Raw genomic sequence first — 23,887 nt, forward strand, 5'->3', positions numbered from 1 at the left:
TTGTTTTATATACTTCATTTTAAAGTACAAATTAGTAAATATTAACATTTTTAAATTATTTCCTTTTCTAACTGATGATATTTGTGAGTTCAAACTCACATAAGTGGAACTTACGGGTAATTACAAGGATTTTTATGCATGTACTATGTAAAGTCAGAAGACGTTGCTAATGTCAGGAAGATGTATATTCCTTGCCAGTTAGCTGTTGTAGAAAGCTGTTTGTGTTTGAGCTGGTACATGCAGCGTATACTTTTTTGTGCAGTTCACAGGCAGATATTGCTCTTCTGTTTGTGCATATTTTGGAGGGTATTTACTTTCGAAGTTACTCCTCTGTACCAGGTTCCCTCATATTTTGATAGCTCATTCCAAAAGTAAACTAAACCCAGGAAAACTCAGAAGGAAGGAGTTTAAGTTTGGTGGTTTTGTATTAGAAACAAATGTGTTACAGAACTACTGTGAAGTTCACTATTAAAAATATTAATGTCTTTCACAAAAATTATTTGAACTGTGATAAATGTTTTTAGCTTCTCATTTTTATAATTGATATATAGGAGAGGAAACCCCAAAATATTGTGTCTTATCTTTTGTTCCTAGGAGATCAACTGCAATTCCATATTTTAAGAACCGCCCCAGGACTGGGAAATGTTACTGTTGAATGGAAGATAGTTGGGCATAATGTAGAACAAAATTTTGAAAACTATTCTGGAATACTCTTTTTTCCTGAGGTACGTCCATAAGCAAAGCTAATGGCTACAGGAGAATGTTGTAATTAAAACTGAGCTGAGAAAAGGAGTGTGCTCTTATAGCAGTCTTTGTTTCTTGATCTGATTATTTACTTGCTTCTTTACTCTTGGAGTTCTAAACTGGAGGGAGTTTACTGTTTTTGATAATTTAACTTTACCTTTCTTAAAGGTACTGCTAAAAATACATGTGATACAGTGGTATTACTTACATTTTATAAAATAATGACTAATCAGTTTATCAATAAAATAAATAGGGGACATTGAATGCAACATTGTATGTTCACTTGCTGGATGACCATATTCCTGAAGAAAAAGAGGAATACCAGATCATCCTATACAACATCAAAACAGAAGGTAATGCAGAGCTATAGCCTGCTGTATCTTAAAACTACCGTTTAGTACTGCAATATTTTCATATGTATTAATCCATTTTGGAAATGTAAGACTAAGCCTACTGCAACTGATGTAAACTATGCAAAATTCATTCACATTTTATTGAAACAGGCTTGATCCTTATGTGTGTGCGTGTACATATTTACACATGTATACACACACATGCACACATATATATATAAACCCCACTGTGTCTTTCCAGTTTTCCTTAATTATTGTTAAACATGATTTGCCTCTGCCTGTTGAATTCAGTGGTTATTTGCCTCCCTTTAATTGAATACAAACTTGAGCTTGCTAATGTATTCTGGATACAGTTGCCGTGAAATAAGGGGATATTTTTATCTTTTAAAGCACTCTTGTCATGCTGCAAGCTGGCTTTCTGATCTGCCTCTGAATTCAGGGAGGTCAGAATGTTTCATCCTTGCCATTCGAATTATAATGAGAAAAGCATGAAGCTGCATACCTTCAGAAATACCCTTTGTTAAACTGAAATTAATGTCTAAATGCTAAACTAAGTTGACATGGATTGTGTTGCTACTAGGTTCCTTACTGACTTGCCAGAATAATTTGTTGACTCTTGTAATCCATCAGGATAAGCATAAATTAACACACCCGCACTTATTCATCAAAGCAACACTTGGGAAAGGGATTAATTTCATAAAGGCATGATTGAGAAGTTGAAGATAATTTTAACTATATTTTAATTTTATTTCCTGGGAAACTTTCTCTTTCCTTTTGCAATAGAGGAAATTTAGGGAAGTTGATGTTTTGTACTGGCCCATTAAGTTTTCCATTTCTTAATATGTTTTTGTGACTCTCTACTTAGTATGCATACAATTTCTGTTGTGATTGTATGTTCCTGTATTTGTTACAGAATGTAAATATATATATATATACATTTGACATCATCCATAAACTTCTGTGAGCACATCATTTGATTGGTTTAATTTCATTTGCAGTCTTACTGACTTTCATTTGGATGTAATAATATCAGTAATGTAAGGAAAAAATATTTGTTGTGTAACACTTTATTCACTATAGTCCATTGATTATTTTGCAGGAGTTGCTTCTTCAGGTGCAGCTGTTTTGGATAGTCAAGGATATGAAGCTGTTCTGACAGTAGAAGCTAGTGATGAACCACATGGAGTCCTGAATTTTGCTTCCCCATCCAGGGTAGTTTTAATTCCAGAGGAAAACAGAACAGTTCAGCTTTTCATTAACAGAGAATTTGGATCTCTAGGTTTGTATAATAACTCCAACAGAACGGAAGTAATGTTTTGGTAATCATTAGGCAAATAAAAGCCATGACAGGAAGGCTGGAAATTTTGAAATATCTTGGATAGAGCTGCTATTTTCAGTACTTCTAGGCTTCTTACAGCGGGCTTGGAAATGAAGTTTGAGTTTAAAATGAAGCCATAGCGCTCATTCCCTCACAAGGAGCCAGGGAGCTGTCACGTAACTAGTTGGCTATTAAGTTTACTACCTTTATGTCTAATGAATCTGTCTCAGTGTTAGGCTCTCTATAAGAAATAAAAAACACAGGAGAAAAGGAGCTCATAAGGAATGATTATTCCCACATATTTCCCCTCTAAACTTCCAGAGCTGGCAGCTAGGAATGTCCCATGGAAAAAGTTGCATACAGACCACTGAATTCAGTTTTTGTCTCTTCTGAGAACTTCTTTCTCCTTTTAAAATCAATTTGTCTTTTGCAATCCATAACATGAAGTGGTGCTTAATTCCAGAATTCAGTCATGTACTGTGTGCAAAAATATTTTCTTGTGTTGCCTGAGGATTTCAACTTCTGTTGTGAGATAACATGTAATCATTTGCTGTTTACCCTATTAGACTATATTTAGACCTCAGTGATAACCCTTCTTAGTTTCTTTAGTTATATCTGTTTTGAATTGAAGTGACCAGTTACAATGAATGTTCGAGATCTTTGCACACCACAGATTCATAGAGGCATTTTAATGATGTTTCTGTTCCCATTTCTTTTTTAATGTCATTATCTAATTCTATTTTGGAACACTACTCAGGACACTAATGCTTTAAGATAAGTATCCGCAGTAAATGTAAGATCTGTTACTTAAATTTTTAACTCCATCATTATTTATTAAAACTAAGATTCTTTTATACCTTATATTTTATTTCATACAAACTAGCTTTCAATTTCATGTGTCATTTTATATCCAGGATCACTCTCTTTAAATTTGCAACTTCACTTACCCTGGCAGATTAGTGAGACATGGCACTATCATAAAAAATTATGTCTAACTTTTTCCCTTGTTAACATTTATTGGTGTCCCCCCTGATTTTTATTCTTTTTTGAAGTCTATGTCAATCTGTCTGGGAAAGAAACTAGATTTATTAAGTTGTGTTTCCCATCACTGTCTTTAAAACCATTCTTAGATATCAGTTCCTGAAACATTCTACTTCCCTTGGCACCAAACCTGATATGAATAATACATTAAATGTCCCAGGTAGAACTTCAGCAATGTAACATTTGCGGTCCACAGCACCTCAAATATCTGAATATTTTGTCCTAATGCTTTTTGAGATCTGTGTTGTTGGACAAATCACCAAACACTGGAGTGAAAGCACATTACAAACAATAATGAAGTTCCATTTGCTCCAGAATAATCTTTTAATCCTTCAGTTTTGCAGTTGGGCTTTTCATTTTGTGGATGAGCATTTCATCTCTTTCCTTTGTCTGCTCCTGTGAGCATTACATAACTGGAAAATACTCATTTTTTTTTTGGTCACAAATTGAACAGGTGCTATCAATGTTACGTATGCCACAGTACCAGGGTTGATCACCTTAAGTAATGAGACAGATGGGACCTTGGCTGAACCAGGAGCTGATTATGTAGCTGTTTCTGGCTCACTGATTTTGGAAGAAGGAGAAACATCAACTGCCATAAATATTACTGTTCTAGAGGTAAACTCTAAACCCTTTCGTTCTATACTGATCTGTGTGACGTCAGGAGAGGAATATTTTAGAACATAAAGCATGCAATCTGTATAGTACTCAAACCTATATATTTCATTGTCATTTAGAAAGATGGTTTTTATCTTAATATTAAAATCATAGGACAAATAATAACAGAAAGCAGCTCTACCTACATATAAATGAAATTTAGCTGTCTCATTAAGACTTTACTATCTGATATTCAGAACAATGTAATTCATTGCTTGCTACAGGCTCTTTCTCAGTGGTTGGAATTTAAGCTTTTAAAATTAGGCAGAAATTTATTCACAATAATATTTCAATAATAGTTTAGTGTCACCACAGCTTCTTCTTCCTGAAATATGCCTTCATTAATTCATGCAAGATAATCAGTTTTACACCCAATAAAATATTTCGGGAAAATGAAAAAATAAATTAATTTTAGTGTTGCTATAATATTAGAGACTTCCAGTGTGTTGCCTTTTGGTGACTTCCATCACAGTTTCTTAAAGGAAGACGAAAAGAGGATGTACTGAATTTGTGTTTTCCAGGATGATGTGCCAGAGGTGCAAGAATTCTTCTTGGTTAATTTAACTTCAGTGGAGCTCATCATGAACCATTCAACTTCATCCCCACCTAGGCTGGGTAAAACAACTTATACAGAATTATCTCTGGTTTTCCTTTTATATGAATTGCATGCAGATTATATTACTCTGGTGTATTATTGGTACTCCTCTTACTTGCCAGCTATGCCAATATGAGACAGGGTATTCTGAAAGAAACATTGTAGAATATCATACATTTTCACTGTTACACTTGCTTCTTACTTTTTTAATCTCTGTAAAAATTATAAGGAAGTTGTCATAGAGGAGTTAGTAATTAACAGCTGGAGAGCACAATTATCTGAAAAGTTTTATTGGCAGTGTGTTAATCTGGTTTTTGTTTCTAAGTACAAAACGGAAACAAAAAAGTCCAAAGAAATTACTTTATGTGGTTACTTTGTTCGCTCTTTTAAAAGTCTCTTTTTATTAGTCTTTATCAGTTTTACTTTTAGCAGTCATATCCTATAGTTTTCCTGCTCTTCCAGTGAACTTCATTTATTATTTGCTTAGTTGGTTCCTTTATCATTTGTTTAGTTAGCTCCTCATTCTGCTTCTGAATTCAGTTAGCATAGCTGGCATTGGCTTTAAGGACAGTTGGATTATCCTGTAGTACTAGAGACTAGTTATACTGATTATTTCTAACATCTGCTTTGACTCTTCTCCCTTTTCTTTGCATGCCTATAGAAGTGACAGAGTTAATTCGTTACAGATTGAAAGGTAACTTCCAAGACTCATTGCTGATTTGTAGAGGCAGCTGTGATTAGTCAAGTCTAAAATCTAAAACAGGGAAAGAGTAACATAAAGGTATGCAGGATTTTTCTGACCTAAATAGTGCTGAGTGTTGTAAAGTCTCACCTTCTGTTGTAAGGGATTGGCAGGCTCTTTGAATTGTGACCATTCATCCCTGCTGTGATATCTGCATTGGGTTAAAATGTGCTTAGGGTGAACAGATAATAATTTTAACCCATGAGGCAAAAACTTGTCCTTATTCTAAAATGTCACTCCAAATTCTGTTATCAGACTATTTTCTAATCTTGTTTTCCCTGTTGGTATATTTTGATTTGTTATGATTGACAATTTAAATCCTTGGTGCAATGCATTTGTTTAGGATTTCTAGCAATCACATACTCTATACAAGACACTTCAAGTATTTCTAGGAGGTTTCTAATACCAAAAGAGATGGCTTTTCTGCACATGATACTGGCATGTGCAGTCCATCCTATACATCTGGAATATATTGTGTGTTCCTGTCACAATCATGTGTGTGCAATATGTGGAGTAGGTATGTCTGTGATGTAGAGTTGAACACATTGAACTTAAGTGACCTTTATTTCTGACCTGAAGCTTCACTGATAAGGAGCAGAAACAGCAAGCTTAAAGACAGTTTGGTTTTTTTTAATCCATGCTCCTTTTGCTCCCATCTTCTAGAAAAGGTGGAAGAAAGCCTGACTTAAATACAGAAGTGCAAAGAATTAACAAAAGGGAAAACGATCAACAGCTGAGAATGACAAAAGAAAAAGAAATAAACTTAATGGATACAAGAAAGACCTAAGCTAGGGAAGGGTGGCATCATGGGAGGGGACGGATGCCTGCCATGAAATTAGAGTTCTGATGTTGAAAGCAAAGTATTACAGATCCTGGGTGAACTGGTACAACTATAACACAAGGGAAAATGCGGATCAGGAGTGAAGCTGAAAGGTCTGTAGTCACTAATGCTCCCTCTGCGTTTCTAAACCTCAATAACATTTCTGCTGTTTACGTAGAAGTTTTGCAGCTACTGCTGATCTTCATCAGTACCTCATAACAACAGGTTTGGATTCATGGCAATGACCTTTTACTTTCATTCAGTTTTATCTGAATTGTTAGAAATCTTTCATATGGATCTATAGGTAGTATATTTACTACAGATTCAGTGGAGTCAGTTGGGTTGTAGAAACTGCCTTTTTTCTTTGTTTCTTTTAAAATCTTATTAAAAGTAAGTTGAAGTAAAGGTAGTCATGCGATGCTGTTGTCTGAACAAATTAGGGCACAATTTCCTAAAAGCATTAAGTTCTGACTGTCAGGTTCTGGTCCCTGACATTAGTGGACATTTCTGGCATTAATCTATTATTATTTTCACCGTGTAATACATACGGTAATCTTTCAGAGTTATTGTGAAGATACATGCATCCTTATGGAGCAATAGAATGTTACAGTACATAAACAGCCTACAAAGAAATTAATAATTCTCTATTTGTGGGAGAATCAGAGGTGTGTGCTGCTAAGGCTTATGATCAGGCACTGAAACACAAATAGGAGATGAAATACTGGATCGTTTATTATTCTTTCTTACTGATTTTCCCTCTCATATTCAGAATGGCACAGACTGAAAAATATTGAACACCATCATAATAAACACACACAATGATGTTAATTAAGATTCCATGAGAAATCTTGCTTTCAGTATTTCCTAATTTTTCTGTGCTGTGTTTGGCTTCCTAAAATTTCTTTTGTCTTTTTTCTATGCATTATTAAAAGTAACAGTGGTAAATCAAGGCACTGTGTTGCAGTTCTAATAGTTAGGTAGTAAGGACAGATTTTCTTTGAGCCTTTCCAGTTATCTTGCCCACTGCCATTTTCTCCTCCATATTCTGGAAACAGAAAATTATGTATCTCTTCTACAAAATTAGCAGATATTTAAGAAGTGCTTTTATTATTCTTGAAAATAATGAAAATGGACTGTATTGTTCTTTCATTTTTGTCCTTCTGTTTTCCATTTTAGATGTGGAAGGTTTAGCTTCTCAAATTATTATTGATGCTAATGATGGAGTAAGCGGAGTAATTGAATGGGAAAGTACTAAGTAAGTCTTGTCTCCTTGAAGAACTCACTGTGTCGGTTAGTGACTGGGGTTACTCAATTATTGTTGTTTTCAGTTAACAGTAAAACACCTCATTAAAAGTAGGGCCAGATCTTTGACATGGCAAAGCATCATTCAGTTTTGTAGAACTGGAAAGTGTTAAAATAATTCTGACACTGAAAGCCAACATTTACAGTATGTTGGCTCCGAAATCTTTTGCTACTGTGTGCTTACTTTCACTGCTGTTGTTTTATATTCTAAACTTGTGTCACTCCCCCAGCCTCTATCCAGTGTTCCAGCCTCTACATCCATGTAAGCGTACACACTGGCATCTCCCAGATCTTTTTCTCTGACTGATTTGCAGGAGCTAGGAAGCAGGCATCCATAAACATAGACTGGCTTAATCTGCCACTAATAAGCAGGAAAAAAGGACACTTTCTATAGCTTAATTCCCTTTAGATAAGAAACAGAGGTAAAAACATTGTATTAGACAGTTGTACTGATGCCTTTTTCATGCAAACGGAAAGAATGATATGAAGTGAAAATATAATGGCTATCTACTAGCTTATTCAAAAGAACATGTTAAGTGAGCACTGAGAATTTTTCTTTTTGTTTTAGTTTAGAAGTTAATGAATCTCATGGGAATCTGACAATAATGGCATACCGAAACAGAGGATCTTACGGCAATGTGTCTGTATTTTTTTATGCCCAAAATTTGGAGGCACAGCTGGGTTTGGATTTTAATGTGACCTCAAGGGTAAGAAGTAAATTCTGCATCTAATACTTTTCATTCCTCAGCTTCCCTAAAAGGATGTCTTCTTGTTTATTCGGCAGAATAATCAACAGTGCAGCTAGATTTTTCAACTTGTTTCAATTGCTTTGGTCATCCAAATAGAATGAGATAAAATTAGTCACTTTACTGGTTCTTTCTTTTTAAATACTTAAGTGTCTTAAAATATAAGACACATTGTAAACTTTCAAACATCTATCTCAAATACAATTTTGCTTAAGAGCATATGAGATCTCTTATAAGGTTTCATATTTTTTTACAACAGAATTTGCAAAGTAAATTGTCCTTGCCTGTCCTCATGTTGCAATTTGCTGAGCTTTTTTACTTCTGTTTTAATCAATTTATGTGATATAGAGCTTACAGAGCTTCTTGCCTCCTCTTTGTTCCTATTTAAGACTGTTTACCTCAGTTGAAAAATTCTGTGTGTGTTAACAGCTGTTAAGTATTCAATCCTTTCTGTTTTTCAATGCTAGACACTTTTTTTTGCTGATGGAGAAAGTAATAAATCTGTTGTTGTTACGATTTTTGATGATGATATTCCTGAAGGTGATGAGAAGTTCCAGTTAATTTTAACAAATCCCTCTCTGGGGCTGGAATTAGGGGAGAACACAACAGGTAACTCTTAGTTTTTATGTTCTCATTCTTTGGAATTGTAATTTTAATATTTTTTTTGTCATTTTAATTTCATTCTTCTGAATAATCGTATTTCAGAAAACACCATTGCCTTGTTACGGTAGATATTTATATTCCTTTGGAAAGTTCTTAAACATCCCTATGAAATCTATGCAATTAACAAGCAAATATGTAAAATAAGGAATCAAAATTACAGAAGTGAGCTTTTTAATAGGCGAGTCTAGATTCTTCCTGTCTGGAAATCTTCCTAGAAAAAGTAAAATATTTACATATTTTCTTTGAGTAATTTCTTGGACATAAAAGCATTATATATAGACTAAAGGAAGAATGGATTTGTGTTTATATGTATTTTATTTGTATATATGTACAATTATATTTTACTATGTTAATTAATGAATATTTCCATTATTTATTTCTCGAAAGCCATAATTACTATACTTGCCAATGATGATGGCCATGGAGTTCTGTCATTCAATAACAGTGATCACTTCTTCCTAAGAGAACAAACGGCTCTCCATTTGATGGAAAGTGTAGCAGTATTAAATATTATTAGAGAACCTCCTCAGGGGATATTTGGCACTGTGACTGTTCAATACCTTGTAAGTGAAATTAATTCTTCAGAGGCATCAGTGGATTTGACCCCTTCGCAAGGATATATTGTGCTGGAAGAGGGAGTCAGATTTAAGGTAATATGATAGTCATTACCAAAGAAGTGAGGAAAGCTTTTTCAAAAGTGTTGGAAAGATTTCAGAAATGTGTGTGCTTTTTTTTTGTATTTTTTTTTTCTTGTGTTTCCTTCATTCTCAGAGCAAATTGAGTCATTGCAGTGGGAATGCATAAAAATTAAATGTGTTTTTCTGTAGATATTTCTGTCTTTTTAATAGTAGACATAAACTGAGAACAATATAATGGGCATATAATATATATATATGTATAGGAACATTTATTTCTGTGTATTCAGCATGTAGCTGAAACACAGACTTTGAAGTAAAGTGGTAATTTATAAGCATATGTAGTTAAGGCTGAAGTAAAAATCCCATACTGTAATGCCATGCTTCAACTTGTCTGAACTGTGCACAGAGTATGCTGCAACAAAGGCAAAATGTAAACAGCTCTTAGAGTCTTAGGAATGGAAAACGGCTTATTCTTCTCTTCTGGGGGTGTTAAGCTTACTGCCTCTGTACTGTCCCCACAAGAATATCAGCTAGAAAATGACTAGCTTAAGTTTGTGAAATCCTGACCCTTCTGAAGTTTAATGGCAGTTTATTTTATTTTTTCAGTCAAGCTAGGTTCAGTAACAAGTTAGTATGTTATGGCTAGTGGGGTAGAATCTGAAACAAACCTTCCTGGAAAGACTGGGTTTCAGTTTCTGAACCTTAAATGCATTTGGAACCACAGTGCTGGCCAGTGTCATGGATCTGTGGGAAGTAAAAAAGACTTATTAAAAGTCTCTGAATGTGATTTATTGCAGAAGTAACCTGGGGTGTAAAAGATTGTAAGATCCAGCTTAGTTCCAGATGCATCACTGCTAACTTTTTTTTTTTCCCTATAGCAGAGCTATGTGCATCTCTGTAACTTTTGCCTCTTTGGGTAGAAAGAAGGATGACAGTGAGCCCCAAATGACAGTGAGAACGTCTACCTCTTTCTAGATTATTATCTGCTAATTTGAGACCATCTTGAGAGCATCCTATGCTCATCCACAGTGGTGCAGTAGAGGGAAAGAAGCATCAAGAAGAGAAAGTGTATTTAGAGTAATCCTCTATTGCCTTTTTTCCTTCTTAAAGCACCAGTAGCGGAGTTACCCTGTTGTCCTGGAGCTAGTTTAGTTGCCAGCTAGAGTAAATTAAACCCAACTTGACTGGGCTGCGTTAGATGAATCAGGTAGCTTGTACAGGGACTATGAATTACCAATGAATGTGTGGAGTACGTAGAGAACCGAAACATTAAAAAAAGGATCAAAAAAGGGTCTCAGGGTGAGAGGAGAAAAGAATGAGTAGGGGAAAAAAAATGTGGATATGGTCATTTTAGTGTTGAAGCAATGGAGGTCACCGGACAGGTGACTTTGGAACCTCAGCCTGAAGTGTTCTTGCCTCACTTCTGTGCTGTCCCGTTTCAAGGGCTGGCTATTCTCCTGCTGTCCTATTCGAAGGCATACAGTGAAAGAACAGAAACAGTAGCATGGTCTGATAGGGTTGTATCATCATTAGCTGTCAAGCCTCAACAACTTTCTATGCTTGTTTTCTTGTCAGACACTGCACATTACGGCAATATTGGATGAAGAACCAGAAATGGATGAGCACTTTATCGTCACTCTGTTCAATCCAACTGGAGGAGCTAGACTAGGCACAAGAGTGCAAACTATGATTACGGTATTACAGAACCAAGCTCCACTAGGGCTTTTCAGCATCTATCCAGTTACAAATAGGTACTAAACACTGATTCCGATAAATGGAGTTTTTTCATATTCAATATAGTGTCTCTCTACAGTTTTGGTTTTCTTGAATCTCTTTAAAGAAATTCAGCAATCCAGTCATAAAACGTTTGTACTTTTGAGAAGTACACTGTCTGTCAAATACTATTCCATATGTATGTAGTATACATACATAATAATTCTGCTATACAAAGAACAGAAAAGCACTTAAAATAGAATGTTCATCATTAGAAATGTTGATTTCTTGAAGGATTTTTCATAAAACAGTACTTCATTAGTCCCTAAACATTACAGTAATAGTAATCCATGTTAAGAGCTCCAAACCTCAGAACAGTGCTCAGGAAGTCATACATTTTATAATTTATTTTTGTTTTTAAGCTTGTGTAAAATACACTTTCACTTAGGGTTGTTTTTCAGAAGCAAATGAACCATATGGAATGACATTTCCAAAAATCATTCAGCTGAAACTGTACAGCTGGTGTGTTAACTTTCAAGCTGGTTTAAGATTTTGTTGCATTTCCTATGATTTTGCTAAGGTCTTGTTATAAGAAACATTGGACACCCTTAATTAATGTATGTATCTGTCCATCAGTATCAAAACCAGTTATTAATATTTTCTTTTTATTTCTGTTATATATTCTGCACTGGAATTGTACTCTGAAGAATCCTATTTGTATATTATAAAGGTTATACATTATTTCTTTATTTTCACAACTCTCACATTTAGGACAAATTTCCTTATAACTGAAGAAGCCAACACTACAGTTTATTTGAAAGTTTCACGAAGTAATGGGCTGAACGTGTCTGTGACTGTTGAGTGGGAGACGTTGTCGGATACTGCGTTTGGCATCAGTACGTTCACTTTATCAAGGGTGTCTAGTGCTTTTGTCAGAACGGAGATAGCAAGAGACTAGCCAAACACACAGCAGATGTAACTTTGGAATGTAAATTCACATATTTAGACTTGATCACGTCAATAAATATTTTTCTGAGCAAGTCAGAATTTATTAGGTAAAAGAGCTTAGCTGCTTAAGAGTCACCTTGTAATCAGCCACTTCTCCCAGAGTTTCAATAATTGCTCTCCTTGCTCCTTATATGAACATTGTTGTCACTAGACCTTTGTTTACTAAAATCTGTTCCATATTAATTGTAACTCTGGATTTTTCTAACACAGTTTGAGAGAGACACTTTACATAAACCTGACATAGCCTTAGTCTGAAAAAAAGCCACCATACATTTTCATAGAATCATAGAATCACAACATTGTTTGGATTGGAAGGGACCTTAAACGTTACCTAGTTCCACCCCCCTGCCCCGGGCAGGGCCCCCTCCCCCCAGCTCAGGCTGCTCCCAGCCCTGTCCAGCCTGGCCTTGAGCCCTGCCAGGGATGGGGCACCCACAGCTGCTCTGGGCAGCCTGGGCCAGCGCCTCGCCACCCTCAGAGTAATTTCTTCCTGATATCTCATCTAAATCTACCCTCCTTCAGTTTAAAACCATTCCACTTGTCCTATGACTACACCCTTGTCTCCAGCTTTCTTGTAAGTCCTTTAGATGCTGGCAGGTGCTGTAAGGTTGCCCCGGAGCCTTCTCTTCTCCAGGCTGAACCACCCCAGCTCTCTCAGCCTGTCTTTGCAGGAGAGGTGCTCCAGCCTGATAATCTTCATGGCCTCCTCTGGACTTGCCTCAACAGGTCCATGCCCTTCCTGTGTTGGAGGCCCCAGAGCTGAATGCGGCACTGCAGGGTGGGTCTTACCAGAGTGGAACAGAGGGGGAGAATCACCTCCCTTTATCTGCTGGCCATGCTGCTTTTGATGCAGCTCAGGATTTGGTTGGCTTTCTGGGCTGCAAGTGCACATTGCCAGGTCATGCTGAGCTTTTTTTCCACCAGCACCCCAAAGTCCTTCTCCTCAGGGCTGCTCTCAATCCATCCTCTGCCCAGCCTGTATTGATACAGGGGGTTGCCCTGACCCATGTGCAGGATCTTGCATTTGGCCTTGTTGAGCTTCTTGAGGTTCGCACGGGCCCACCTCTCAAGCCTGCCCAGGTCCCTCTGGACAGCATCCCTTCCCTTCAGCCTGTCAGCCGCACCACACGGCTTGGTGTCATCAGCAAACTTGCTGCGGGTGTGCTTGATCCCACTGCCCGTGTTGCTGGCAAAGATGTTGAACAGCACAAGACTACTGAGGAACACCACTCATCACTGGTTTCCAGTTGGACATTGAGCCATTGACCACAACTCTCTGAGTGTGACCACCCAGCCAATTCCTTATCCACTGAGTGGTCCACCTGTCAAATCCATGTCTCTCCAGTTTAGAGACAAGGATGTCATGTGGGATAGTGTTAAATGCTTTGCACATGTGCAGGTACATGATGGTCAGTCACTCTTCCCTAACCCATCAAAGCTGTAAACCTGTCATTGAAGGCCACCAGATCTGACAGCGCAATTTGCCCTTAGTGAAGCCATGTTGGCTGTCACCAGTCACCTCCTTATTTTCCATGTGCCTTTGCATAATTTCCGGGAGGATCTGCTCCATCATCTTGCCAGGCACTGAGGTGAGACTGACCAGCCTGTAGTTCCCCACATCTTCCTTATCTGCCTTTTTAAAAATGGGAGTTATGTTTCCCCTTTTCCAGTCGGTGGGAACTTCAATGGACTGCTGCAACTTCTCAAGTATGATGGATAGTGGCTTAGCCACTTCATCCACCACTTTTCCCAGGACCTGCAGATGCATCTTATCAGGTCCCATGGGCTTGTGCACCTTGAGGTTCCTTGTACACTCTTGAAGCTGATCTTCCCCTATAGTGGGCAGTTCTTCATTCTCCCAGTCCCTGCCTTTGCCTTCTGCAATTTGGATGGTGTGGCTGGAGCACTTGTCAGTGAACTGAGGCAAAAAAAGTCATTAAGTACCTCAGCCTTCGCCATGTCCCAGGTAAATCAGTCTTCTATTTCCTTCTGGAGAGGACCCCTGTTTTCTCTGGTCTGTCTTTTGTTGCTGACATGCCTATAGTAGCTTTTTTTGTTGCTCTTGATGTCCCTGGCCAGATTTAATTTGATCGAGGCTTTAGCTTTCCTAACCTGTTCCGTGGCTGATCAGACAGTTTTTCTGTATTCCTCCCAGGCTACCTGTCCTTGCTTCCACCTTCTGTAGGCATCGTTCTGTTTTATTTTGTCCAGGATCTCCTTGTTCATCCATGGAGGGCTCCTGGCTTTTTTGCCCAACTTCACTTTTGTTGGGGTGCATCACCGCGGAGCTTGGAGGAGGTGATCCTTGGATATTAACCAGCTTTCTTGAGTGCCTTTTCTGTCCGGGGCTTTATCCCATGGCAGTCTACCAAGCAGACCCCTGAAGAGGCCACTGCCTGCTCTCCTGAAGGCCAGGGTAGCGAGCTTGCTGTGCACCCTCCTCACTGCCCTAAGGGTCTCAAACTCTACCGTTTCATGGTCACTGCAGCCCAGGCTGCCCTTGAGATTCACATTCCTCACCAGCCCCTCTGTGTTGGTGAGACCAAGGTCCAGCATGGCACCTCTCCTCATTGACTCCTCTATCACGTGGAGAAGGAAGTTATCATCAATGTATTCCAAGGACCTCCTGGATTATCTATGCTCTGCTCTGTTGTCCTTCTAACAAATATTGATGAGGCTGAAGTCCCCTATGAGGACCAGGGCTTGTGAACACGAAGCAGCTCCTATCTATCTGTGGATGGCCTCATCTGCTCTGTCTTCCTGGTCAGATGGCCTGTAGCAGACCCCCACTGTAATGTCACCTGTCTCTTCCCCTGCTCTCCCCTTAATCCTGACTCATAAGCTCTCAGCTGGCACCTCATCCATCCCCAGATGGAGCTCCAGTTTTCTATTATATCCCAGTGCACCTACTGAGATGGCATTTGTGGGACTCCCAAGCTGTAATTTCATGAACATTTTAATCAGGTCCAAATTAGCCCTGCCATTGAAGGAAGCTATCCTTCCCTCTCTGCCCATTTGTTCCCATTTACATACTAGGCTTTTTTTTTTTTGTTTCACTGATATGTGTATAGCTGCTCGCTAATCCAGACTGAAACTAACAAGGCAAAAAAGGAAATGCCTGATTTTGAACATGGATAAATACTTTGCCTGGCTCAGCAGCTCTTCTGACCTAGGTGTGGGACTGGGAGATCAGCTCTTAGAGTTTAATTCTGACAACACAGTGGTTTTTTTCTGTATGCCATTCAAACAGCTTAGGCAGTTTAATAATCTTCGTGCCATGAATGCTTGTTGTGATGAGGGGGTGGAGGACAAACACATACATTTTCTAGTTTCTTTGTCACTTTTTTCACTACCTCCTATCTAGCTAATTTTCTCGCTAGCTCAATTCCTAACTGAATCATTCTGAATCAGACTCAAATTGCCTATGCATCTTTCATACACAATTGCAATATATGAATACTTTTATTGCCTAGCTCTTGTTACATCATCAGAACTATAACATATCCATACATTCACATACACTTATACCAACTATTTAGAGCCAACTCTAACATTTGTAATACTAGGTTTGCTTTTGGCAGCAAATGATGAAAAAGGCATTGAAAAAGACCTCAAGAATTAACAGTATTTTCTTCTACTATATCACAGGGGGTAGTATCAGTGTCCTGTCTGTCTTGCAAAGCTTCATAGAAGAGTCAGCACCTAGCTGGTGTTTCTTCACATCAGGAGAAATCCTGTATGGTGTTCTGTTGCGTACGCCTCCAGCTACATTTTCTACTGTCTACCAGTGGAAAGGAGTTTTTGTTCCTGTAGAGGTAAATATTTGCTTGTAAACACCAAGCATGCTACTTAATAAGGAATTTAGGTCTTCATGCTGCTTTTTTTTTTTTCCCACTCTCAGAATTTCAGTATGTGGAATCCTAAAAGCTGTGTGTCTTTCCAAATTCATGCCTCTCCTTACCTTGTGATTACTCACGGAGGAGGCAGTCAGGGAGCTTCCAACAACAGTGTGTATGCATTCATGCCTGGACGCAGGCTGTTGAAGGTAAATCTGGTTTACTTACAAAATCATAAAATAATGGGATTGGGAAGGACCTCAGGAGGCCTTCCAGTCCAGCCAGATTTTAGAAGAAACACTCTGTGCTTGGCTGGTTTGGGGCCCTGATGTTCTGCATGACTTCAGTGATGTAAGGTTTTACAGCTGGCTGGCTGCTGTTGTTTTATATTTATGTTTTGGGTATGAGGGAAAGTGACCTGGGAAATGAGGAAAGAAATTGTGGAGCAATGAAGTCATAGAACATTTTCTGGGAAATGTATGGTAAGTTGTATTAATTTGGTAAATGTAGATATATTTTTGAATATGTAAAATTACATATATGTAACTATATATATATATAATATATTTTTATATGTGATGTTGCAATTTTTAAAAATATGTTTATATATGTATAGATCTGACACTTGAAGTGACTTCCAAACACCATTGTTGTCATATTCATCTCATAGATACAGACGATCTCTATTTTGGATACCAGCCACGTGAAACATTTTGCTGTGGATGAAGAAGACTATTTGATTTTTGTGAGTCATGCAGCAAGTTCCAGTTCCATCCAGGTTAGAATACACTTGTCCCTGGCTTTGATGTGGGTAGTTTGGTTAGTTCTGGGTTTGAAATATGAAGGGATAATAAAAAAAACCAACCCTGTGAGTATATATTTCTGGAAAGTTACTTATATTTCTTTATGGATTTAAAAGACTTGAAGTTCTAGGCTTCTTTAAGGGTAGCAATACTGTCTACATTAACATGTAATTTACCTTTGGTTTAATTTTGTCATTAGTGTTTCTGGTTTGAGTTTCTGTATTTCTGTTTCGAAATCTAGCATGTTAAACACCTATTAGAACAGAAATAGCTTCTGGACATAAACCTATTCATCTGAAAATGAGTACAGGCACAGGTGCTTGCAGTAAGGTGGTTACTTACCAGTGTGCTTCTATGTTAATGCAGGGTCCACCACAGAAATGAGGAATTCAGTTCACTATAATTCTTCCTGGTTTTTCATTGTGACACTTAATTTCTCTTCTATTTGTGCTAATTATGAATATGTAATAATAAATATTTCATATTTTCACAGGTTTTCCAGTGGTCTAAAGATGTATTTGTGCTGCATCATCAGCTTCCACTTTACAGGGCTCTGAACATAGCCTTGTTTCCTAGAGGAGGCATTATGCACCTATTAGTTTCTTTGTCAGATACCAACCAGAACATGCTGTTGTACCAGTGGTTGAATAATGAGTTTAGGAATCTTCATCAATTGCCAGCAAAAGAAATAGAACATATGGAGGCCTGGATTTCTGGATCTGATATCTATTTAATTACAGCAAAAGGTATTTAGCAGAAGACAAACACTGAGTTTGCGAAGTATGTGCTGGCTTGTTTGATAGCAAGGGCATTTGGGGTGAAGGAGTTTAGACAGGGATTAAAGCATTACTGGGAAGTGACAATTCACCGTTAAGCATTTTATCAAATTGGTCTCTGTTTTGTCACTCAGAAAATAAAAGCATTGTCTTTGTTCTCAAATACTTATGAAACTAATGAAATATTTTCCCAAGAACAGTAGGAAGTAACTATTCATGCAGCTGCTGATTGTACCCTTTCTAAGCTTTTCTGAGCTTTGTGATTTGCAAAGATCATTGTCAGCAAAGTACATGTGTTTTTTATTACAACATTTTACACATTGTTTTATGACTGCATCCCTATGCCTATGGAAATGTTTATGTTGCAGTCTGTAGGTTTCTTTGCAATTGGCTGTTGTTTGCTGGCAATCTTAGTGTTCTTACATGTGCATGTGTGCAAAGTCCTTCAGTAATATCAGTAAATGAATCATCCCATGGAGATTAGTCATACTATGCAGTTATTATGCACCAAGAAAAAAGGAAAACATGGCCATTGGTCTCACTTGGTAATTAAAGCTGCCAAATTGCATTTTGAATGGCCACTGGTATGCAATTTAACAGGCAACAAAATAATGTAAGTTTTGTCATTTTACTTCTTTGTAGAATCTGGAAATTCTTCTGAAATTTTCATCTGGGAGACAGGGCAGTCTACCTTTAGACACTTTCAGTCTCTTCCAGTCTACGCTGTAAGAAACACCCATGTTTTCCTGCCTCCTTCAGGTTTAGGTAAGACTTAAATGGCAATATTTGTTCAAATCCTAGTTTATAATGCTGAATTGAAGAAATATCTGTGCTTATTTTTTCATATTATTTTTCAGACTTTAAAAGTTACTATAATCATTGTGCCACTAAAGGTGTTTCTGGCATTACAAGGAGAATTTTGAAATATATCCCTGAATATTTCTTTTTTCTTCTCCTTGCGTGATGTAGTTCACATCCTCCTATCTGGTAAGGACTCCACAGCACTGTATTCTTGGAACTCGGAAGGGAACCAGTTCTCTCTAATGCTGGAAGCCCCGTATGCAGATCATATCACTTCAGCTACCGCAAGGTCTCTGAACTCTAGCAAGAGCTTGATTGCACTGTCAGTAGAGTCCAAGTCCCAGATTTATGAGCTGACCACTGTCTCCAACCAGTCAGATTTTATACCCAGGTAGGTGTTTTTGTTTATATAGTTTTCTTCTAGCACTTGCATTTCTTTTTCTGTGATGCTGTTTTTGTTACAGTGGAGAGGGTTCTATACTTTTGTGTGTGATGTGCTTGTTAACACTAAAGGGAATTTTTCACAGGTAGGTTTAAGATGACCTGAAGTCAAACAGCCTCACAACTGGCTTGAAAACATGGCAAGAAAGGACTTGCAGTTATGACTTGGTTTTTTTGAAAGCTTTTATTTATGGTAAATTAAATTCCTTTCATAATTTCAGTTACTCTATGATCTATTATAATTTAAAAAAGAAAAAAACCAAAACACCAAACCCCCAACCCAAACCATATAACCTTTAAATGTCAATTACTTCCTTAGGAATATAAACAATAATTCCAGCTCCGAAAATGCTTGTTAAATTTACAACAGTACTTTCAAAGTTCATTAATCAGCTATCCTCAGTTTATAATTATGAGTTGTGTGTGTTTTTATGCTAGTTCAGGTGAATTGATATTTGAGCCTGGGGACATGGAAGCTGTGATAGCAGTGAATATCCTGGATGACATCATCCCAGAGGAGGAAGAATGCTTCAAAGTGTGGTTGAAAAACCCTAAGGGAGGTGCAGAGATTGGTGTTCATGGTTTTGTCAACATAATTATTCCTCCCAATGACAATGCCTATGGAGTCATTGCATTTGCTCAGGTAAAACTTCTAAGGTAAATTATTAAAATACGTATATATAATTTCTGAATAATGTAACACAATCATACTAAAACTGAACTGGAGCATTTGACAGGGTTGTTTTTCTAAAATCTTGTAGCAACCTGAGTTAGAAGCTTTTTAACATCCCTTTAGCGTTGCTGTGTGATTACATAGAGCACACGGTGATAGAAAATCTGTTCCACAGTCTGTCGCTATTTTTTTATAATCCCCTTACATTTAGATTAACTCTTTAGTTTATCAGCTTGATTTTGCAACAACCTAAAAATTCAGTTTTCAGATGGCATGTGTGGTATCGTCATAGAGTTGCTACTGTTTGGTTAGTCAAGGTTATTAAGTAAACAAATCTGAAGATATTTTTTCCCCTGAAAGATACTAATTGGGTTATGTCACAAGATGAGCCAGTCTGCTAGAACAAAATAATTTCTTTGAAAAAGATGTCAGACTGAAGGTATTAGTTGGAGTGGTTACTTCCTAAATTATCAAACAGCGTAGAAGTTATCTAGACAGGTACATATATAGTAAATGCGTGCTGAAGATATAAAACATGGAAGAGTCAATACTGAAATGAAACATTGCATTTGTACTTGTGTGAGGAGAGTGAATAACAGTAAATAACAGCAGTAAAGACATAGCTTTCTTGAAGGTCCACTTTTTTATTCTCTGCTTCAAACGATTTGGACATAAAATACTGTACATAAAAAACCCCAACAACCTAATAAAAAGTCCAAACAAAAACATTGGGTGTTTTGACTTAGGATAAAGAGGCCTAACATTTTAAATTCTTACATCCATGAAACTTGGGGGTATTGAATACCTCTGAAAATTAGGACATATAAATTTAATCAATGAGCATGTATTTAGCTACTTAATAGTACATTAACTGATTGTTGCCAATGTCACTGGCCCCCATTGAATGCCCAGATGCTTAAAGAAAATTTTCTTTATAAGAAAATAATGTTGTGGTTCTGCTACTTTGTTTTCCAGAGTTCATTATTTAAACAAGTTGAAGAAATGGAACAGGACAGCTTAATCACCTTGAACATTGAACGTTTAATAGGAACATATGGACGAGTTACAGTAGAGTGGATCGCAAATGGGAGCATAAGTGATGTATTTCCAGCTTCAGGAATGGTATGTAATAACATCACTGATATTAGGGAAGCACTGACTGTGTTGCCTCAGACAGTAGGTGTAGATGTACAGAGGGAGAAGGATAGTACATGTTAGATTACCCTACTCTTCTGTTAATTCCTGCTTCCTGGTCCTTTCCTGTGATTCTGACAGTTCACACTTCTGGCTGGCATGTAATACTGCACCATCACTCTTTCTCTTCTAGAACCAGATATTGCAGTGTTGTCCAGGCACTAGAAATTAGTATCTGCAGTATTATGTTCCCCTCTTCCTTTCTTCCTGCTGTGAGATCCGGATCCTGTGTCAAATCATTTGCATAGGTGAGAATCTGGGAGGGTTTGTGCTTCACCCTGACCCTGTCAATACAGCTGAGACCTTCAGTGGTCCAGGAGAATATGGGAAGTCCCAGTTTTCTCTGTTTCTGAGACTATTTAGATTTCCAGCCATGTTAAAATCCAGTGTTTCCTGCTAGCCAAAGCTCTTGGTATGCCTTAGGACGGACAGACACCATGTTCCTTACATCAAGAAAAGCTGGCCATCTGCAGAAGACACAAAGCCTTATGGGCTTTGAGGCAGTAGGGCTGTAGCATAAGCCACATCTGAGGGAAGAAAGGCCCAAAAGACTCTAGAAATAAACTTTGCACCTGGAAATAATGGGTTTGATGCAATATAAAAAAAAAAAAAACCAGAGAAAAATCAACAGAAGGGAAATCAAGAATTCCAAAACAATCATACTGAAATTATTAAAGTACTCCCTGAGTATTCCAAATGGATGCTACATGATTTCCCGGCAAATGTTTGCAGGTAGGAAATGAAGAAAGTTAGAGTTACAATGTTGTTCACTGGAAATTTCTGTTTGTCCTTCAGCAAAGGTGTAGCCTAAGCGTTTATAGACATGACACGTCTTCTGTGTTGAGAGAGACCTGATCAAGTGGCCAGCCCTTTGAATTTAAAAATAAGAATACAGATAGACAAAGCGTTTCTTGATCATTTTATCTGAAAAAAAAAGAAAAAAATCAACAAAACTGTTGACATTTCTTCAATTACCAGTGATTTTGATACATATTATATGCTCATCATTCTTTTGACATATTTAAATATGGTGGGTTGACCTTAGCTGGCTGCCAAACCCCCACCCAGTTGCTCTCTTACTCCACCTTCTCAGCAGGACAGGGGAGAAAATAAGGTGGAAAACTTCGAGATAAAGATAGTTTAATAAGAAAAGCCAAAGCCACGCATGGAAGCAAAGCGAAGAGTGGAATTTATTCAGTACTTCCCATCAGCAGACAGATGTCCAGCCACTTCTTGGGAAGCAGATCCCCATTACATGTAGCAGTTGTTTTGGAAAATAAATGCCATAACCACAAATTAGTGTGCCCTATGTGTGTCCTCCCTGCCTCCTTACTCTCAGCTTTTATATACTGAGCATGATATTATGTGGTATGGAATATCCATTTGGTGAATTTGAATCAACTATCCCAGCTGTGTCCCCTCCCAACCTCTTGCCCAACCCCAACCTATGACGCTGTGAGAGCACTGCTCAGCAATAATCACAGTATTGCTGGGTTTTGAACACTGCTTCAGCCACAAATGCAGCACTCAGCACTATACAGGCTTCTGTGGGGAAAGTTAATTCCAGCCCAGCTAGACCCAATATATTGCATAAGAAAGGATGCTGAGTTGTCAGCAGGTTACTGATTTGCCTTTCTTTAATCTTCGAGAGGGTCTTAAAACCTCAGTGAAGACAGGTAGTTTTGAATAATTTGAAAGATATCTAACAAAAAGCAGTAAGCTGAATATGAGCCAGCTATGTGAGCATACTGGTCTGAGACAAAGCACTGCCAATATGTCAAGGGGGTTGATCCCTCCCCTGTACTAGTAAGACACATCTGGAGTGATGGGTCTACTTCTGTGCTCCTCAGTAAGAGAGACATGGGTATATTGGAGTGAGTCCAGCGGTGCCATGAAGGTGGTGAAGGGACTGGAGCATTTGATACACGGGAGGAGTCTCAGGGAGGATCTTACAGCTGTGTATAAACACATGGGTTCAAGAGTAAAGAAGATGGAGCAAGATAGTTCTTGTCCATGTCCTGTGTCTGCAATGTGCATAATACAGGAAATTAAATTTGAACATGAGGAAAAAAACCTCTATTGTAAGGGTAGTGAAACACTGGATCAGGTTACCTAGGGAGATTGTGAAGTCTCTGTCCTTGGAGACATGGCCCTGAGCAGCCTGCTGTGGTTGACCCTGTTCTTAGCAGGGGCAGTTGGGCTAGGTGATCTCCAGAGGTCCCTTCCAACTTCAACCATTGTGTGATTCTGTGATAATGAAGACATATGATCACTTCGAAACAGCTGAGCTGTTCTGCCTGAAGTGGGAATGTGGTCTCAGGTGGAATGCCTGTTTATAAAGCAGATATCTGTAGGTAGCTTGATTTTACCAAACTCATTTTGATAGAATCATAGAGTAATTTTCAACTGGGAGTTTGGTCTCTCTGATTAGTATGCTTCTGACTGAGAATTTATTTCTTGCTTTGTGAGCTGTGTTTCAAATTATCTTACCACATTGCATTTTTCTCAGAGTGTTTCTTTATGTCACCTCTCTCTTTGGGTCTTACATAGTTTTCCATACAATTTTTAATATATATATATATACATCTTGTGGAGCAAACAGAAGGAACTGGAGCTCTGTGCCAGGTCAGAAATTTATGATATTATAGGAATAACTGAAATAGGGTGGGACCACTCACATGGCTGGAGGATCATGGTGGGTGGCTATAGACTGTTTTGTAAAGACAAGCAGGGAGGAAGAGGAGGAGTCATGAACTTTGACTGTATAGAAGTCAGCTATGGTGATTGTGAAAGCCCTATCAAATATCTCTGGGTCAAGATCAGAGGGTTCATCTCTGAGGGGGATGTTAGAGTAGCCATCTGCGACCAACCTCCAAACCAAGACAATAAGGTCGACGAAGCAATATTTGGATCACTTAGGCAAACTTCAGGTCAACGGAACCTGGTTCTTGTGGGTGACTTCAACTACCCAGACATTTGTTGGAAGAACAATGCAGCAGCTCACACATAATCCATCAGGTTCC

General features: G+C 38.0%; 1 protein-coding gene across 1 annotated transcript in view; it reads left to right on the plus strand.

Annotated features, from left to right (window-relative positions):
* The window catches only part of ADGRV1 (adhesion G protein-coupled receptor V1), a 291,184-nt gene that overhangs the window by 72,892 nt on the left and 194,405 nt on the right, over nt 1–23,887 (plus strand). The window contains exons 36-55 of the mRNA XM_055791141.1: nt 595–725; nt 998–1,097; nt 2,197–2,376; nt 3,911–4,074; nt 4,635–4,728; nt 5,370–5,402; nt 7,447–7,525; nt 8,141–8,279; nt 8,786–8,927; nt 9,369–9,631; nt 11,195–11,370; nt 12,104–12,228; nt 15,989–16,155; nt 16,242–16,385; nt 16,847–16,954; nt 17,473–17,725; nt 18,398–18,520; nt 18,725–18,947; nt 19,436–19,640; nt 20,646–20,792. Of these exons, the coding sequence (XP_055647116.1) occupies nt 595–725; nt 998–1,097; nt 2,197–2,376; nt 3,911–4,074; nt 4,635–4,728; nt 5,370–5,402; nt 7,447–7,525; nt 8,141–8,279; nt 8,786–8,927; nt 9,369–9,631; nt 11,195–11,370; nt 12,104–12,228; nt 15,989–16,155; nt 16,242–16,385; nt 16,847–16,954; nt 17,473–17,725; nt 18,398–18,520; nt 18,725–18,947; nt 19,436–19,640; nt 20,646–20,792 (2,996 nt within the window). The remainder of the gene's footprint in view (nt 1–594; nt 726–997; nt 1,098–2,196; nt 2,377–3,910; nt 4,075–4,634; nt 4,729–5,369; nt 5,403–7,446; nt 7,526–8,140; nt 8,280–8,785; nt 8,928–9,368; nt 9,632–11,194; nt 11,371–12,103; nt 12,229–15,988; nt 16,156–16,241; nt 16,386–16,846; nt 16,955–17,472; nt 17,726–18,397; nt 18,521–18,724; nt 18,948–19,435; nt 19,641–20,645; nt 20,793–23,887) is intronic.

This window comes from Falco peregrinus, chromosome Z, assembly GCF_023634155.1.
Source record: "Falco peregrinus isolate bFalPer1 chromosome Z, bFalPer1.pri, whole genome shotgun sequence".
Taxonomy (NCBI): domain Eukaryota; kingdom Metazoa; phylum Chordata; class Aves; order Falconiformes; family Falconidae; genus Falco; species Falco peregrinus.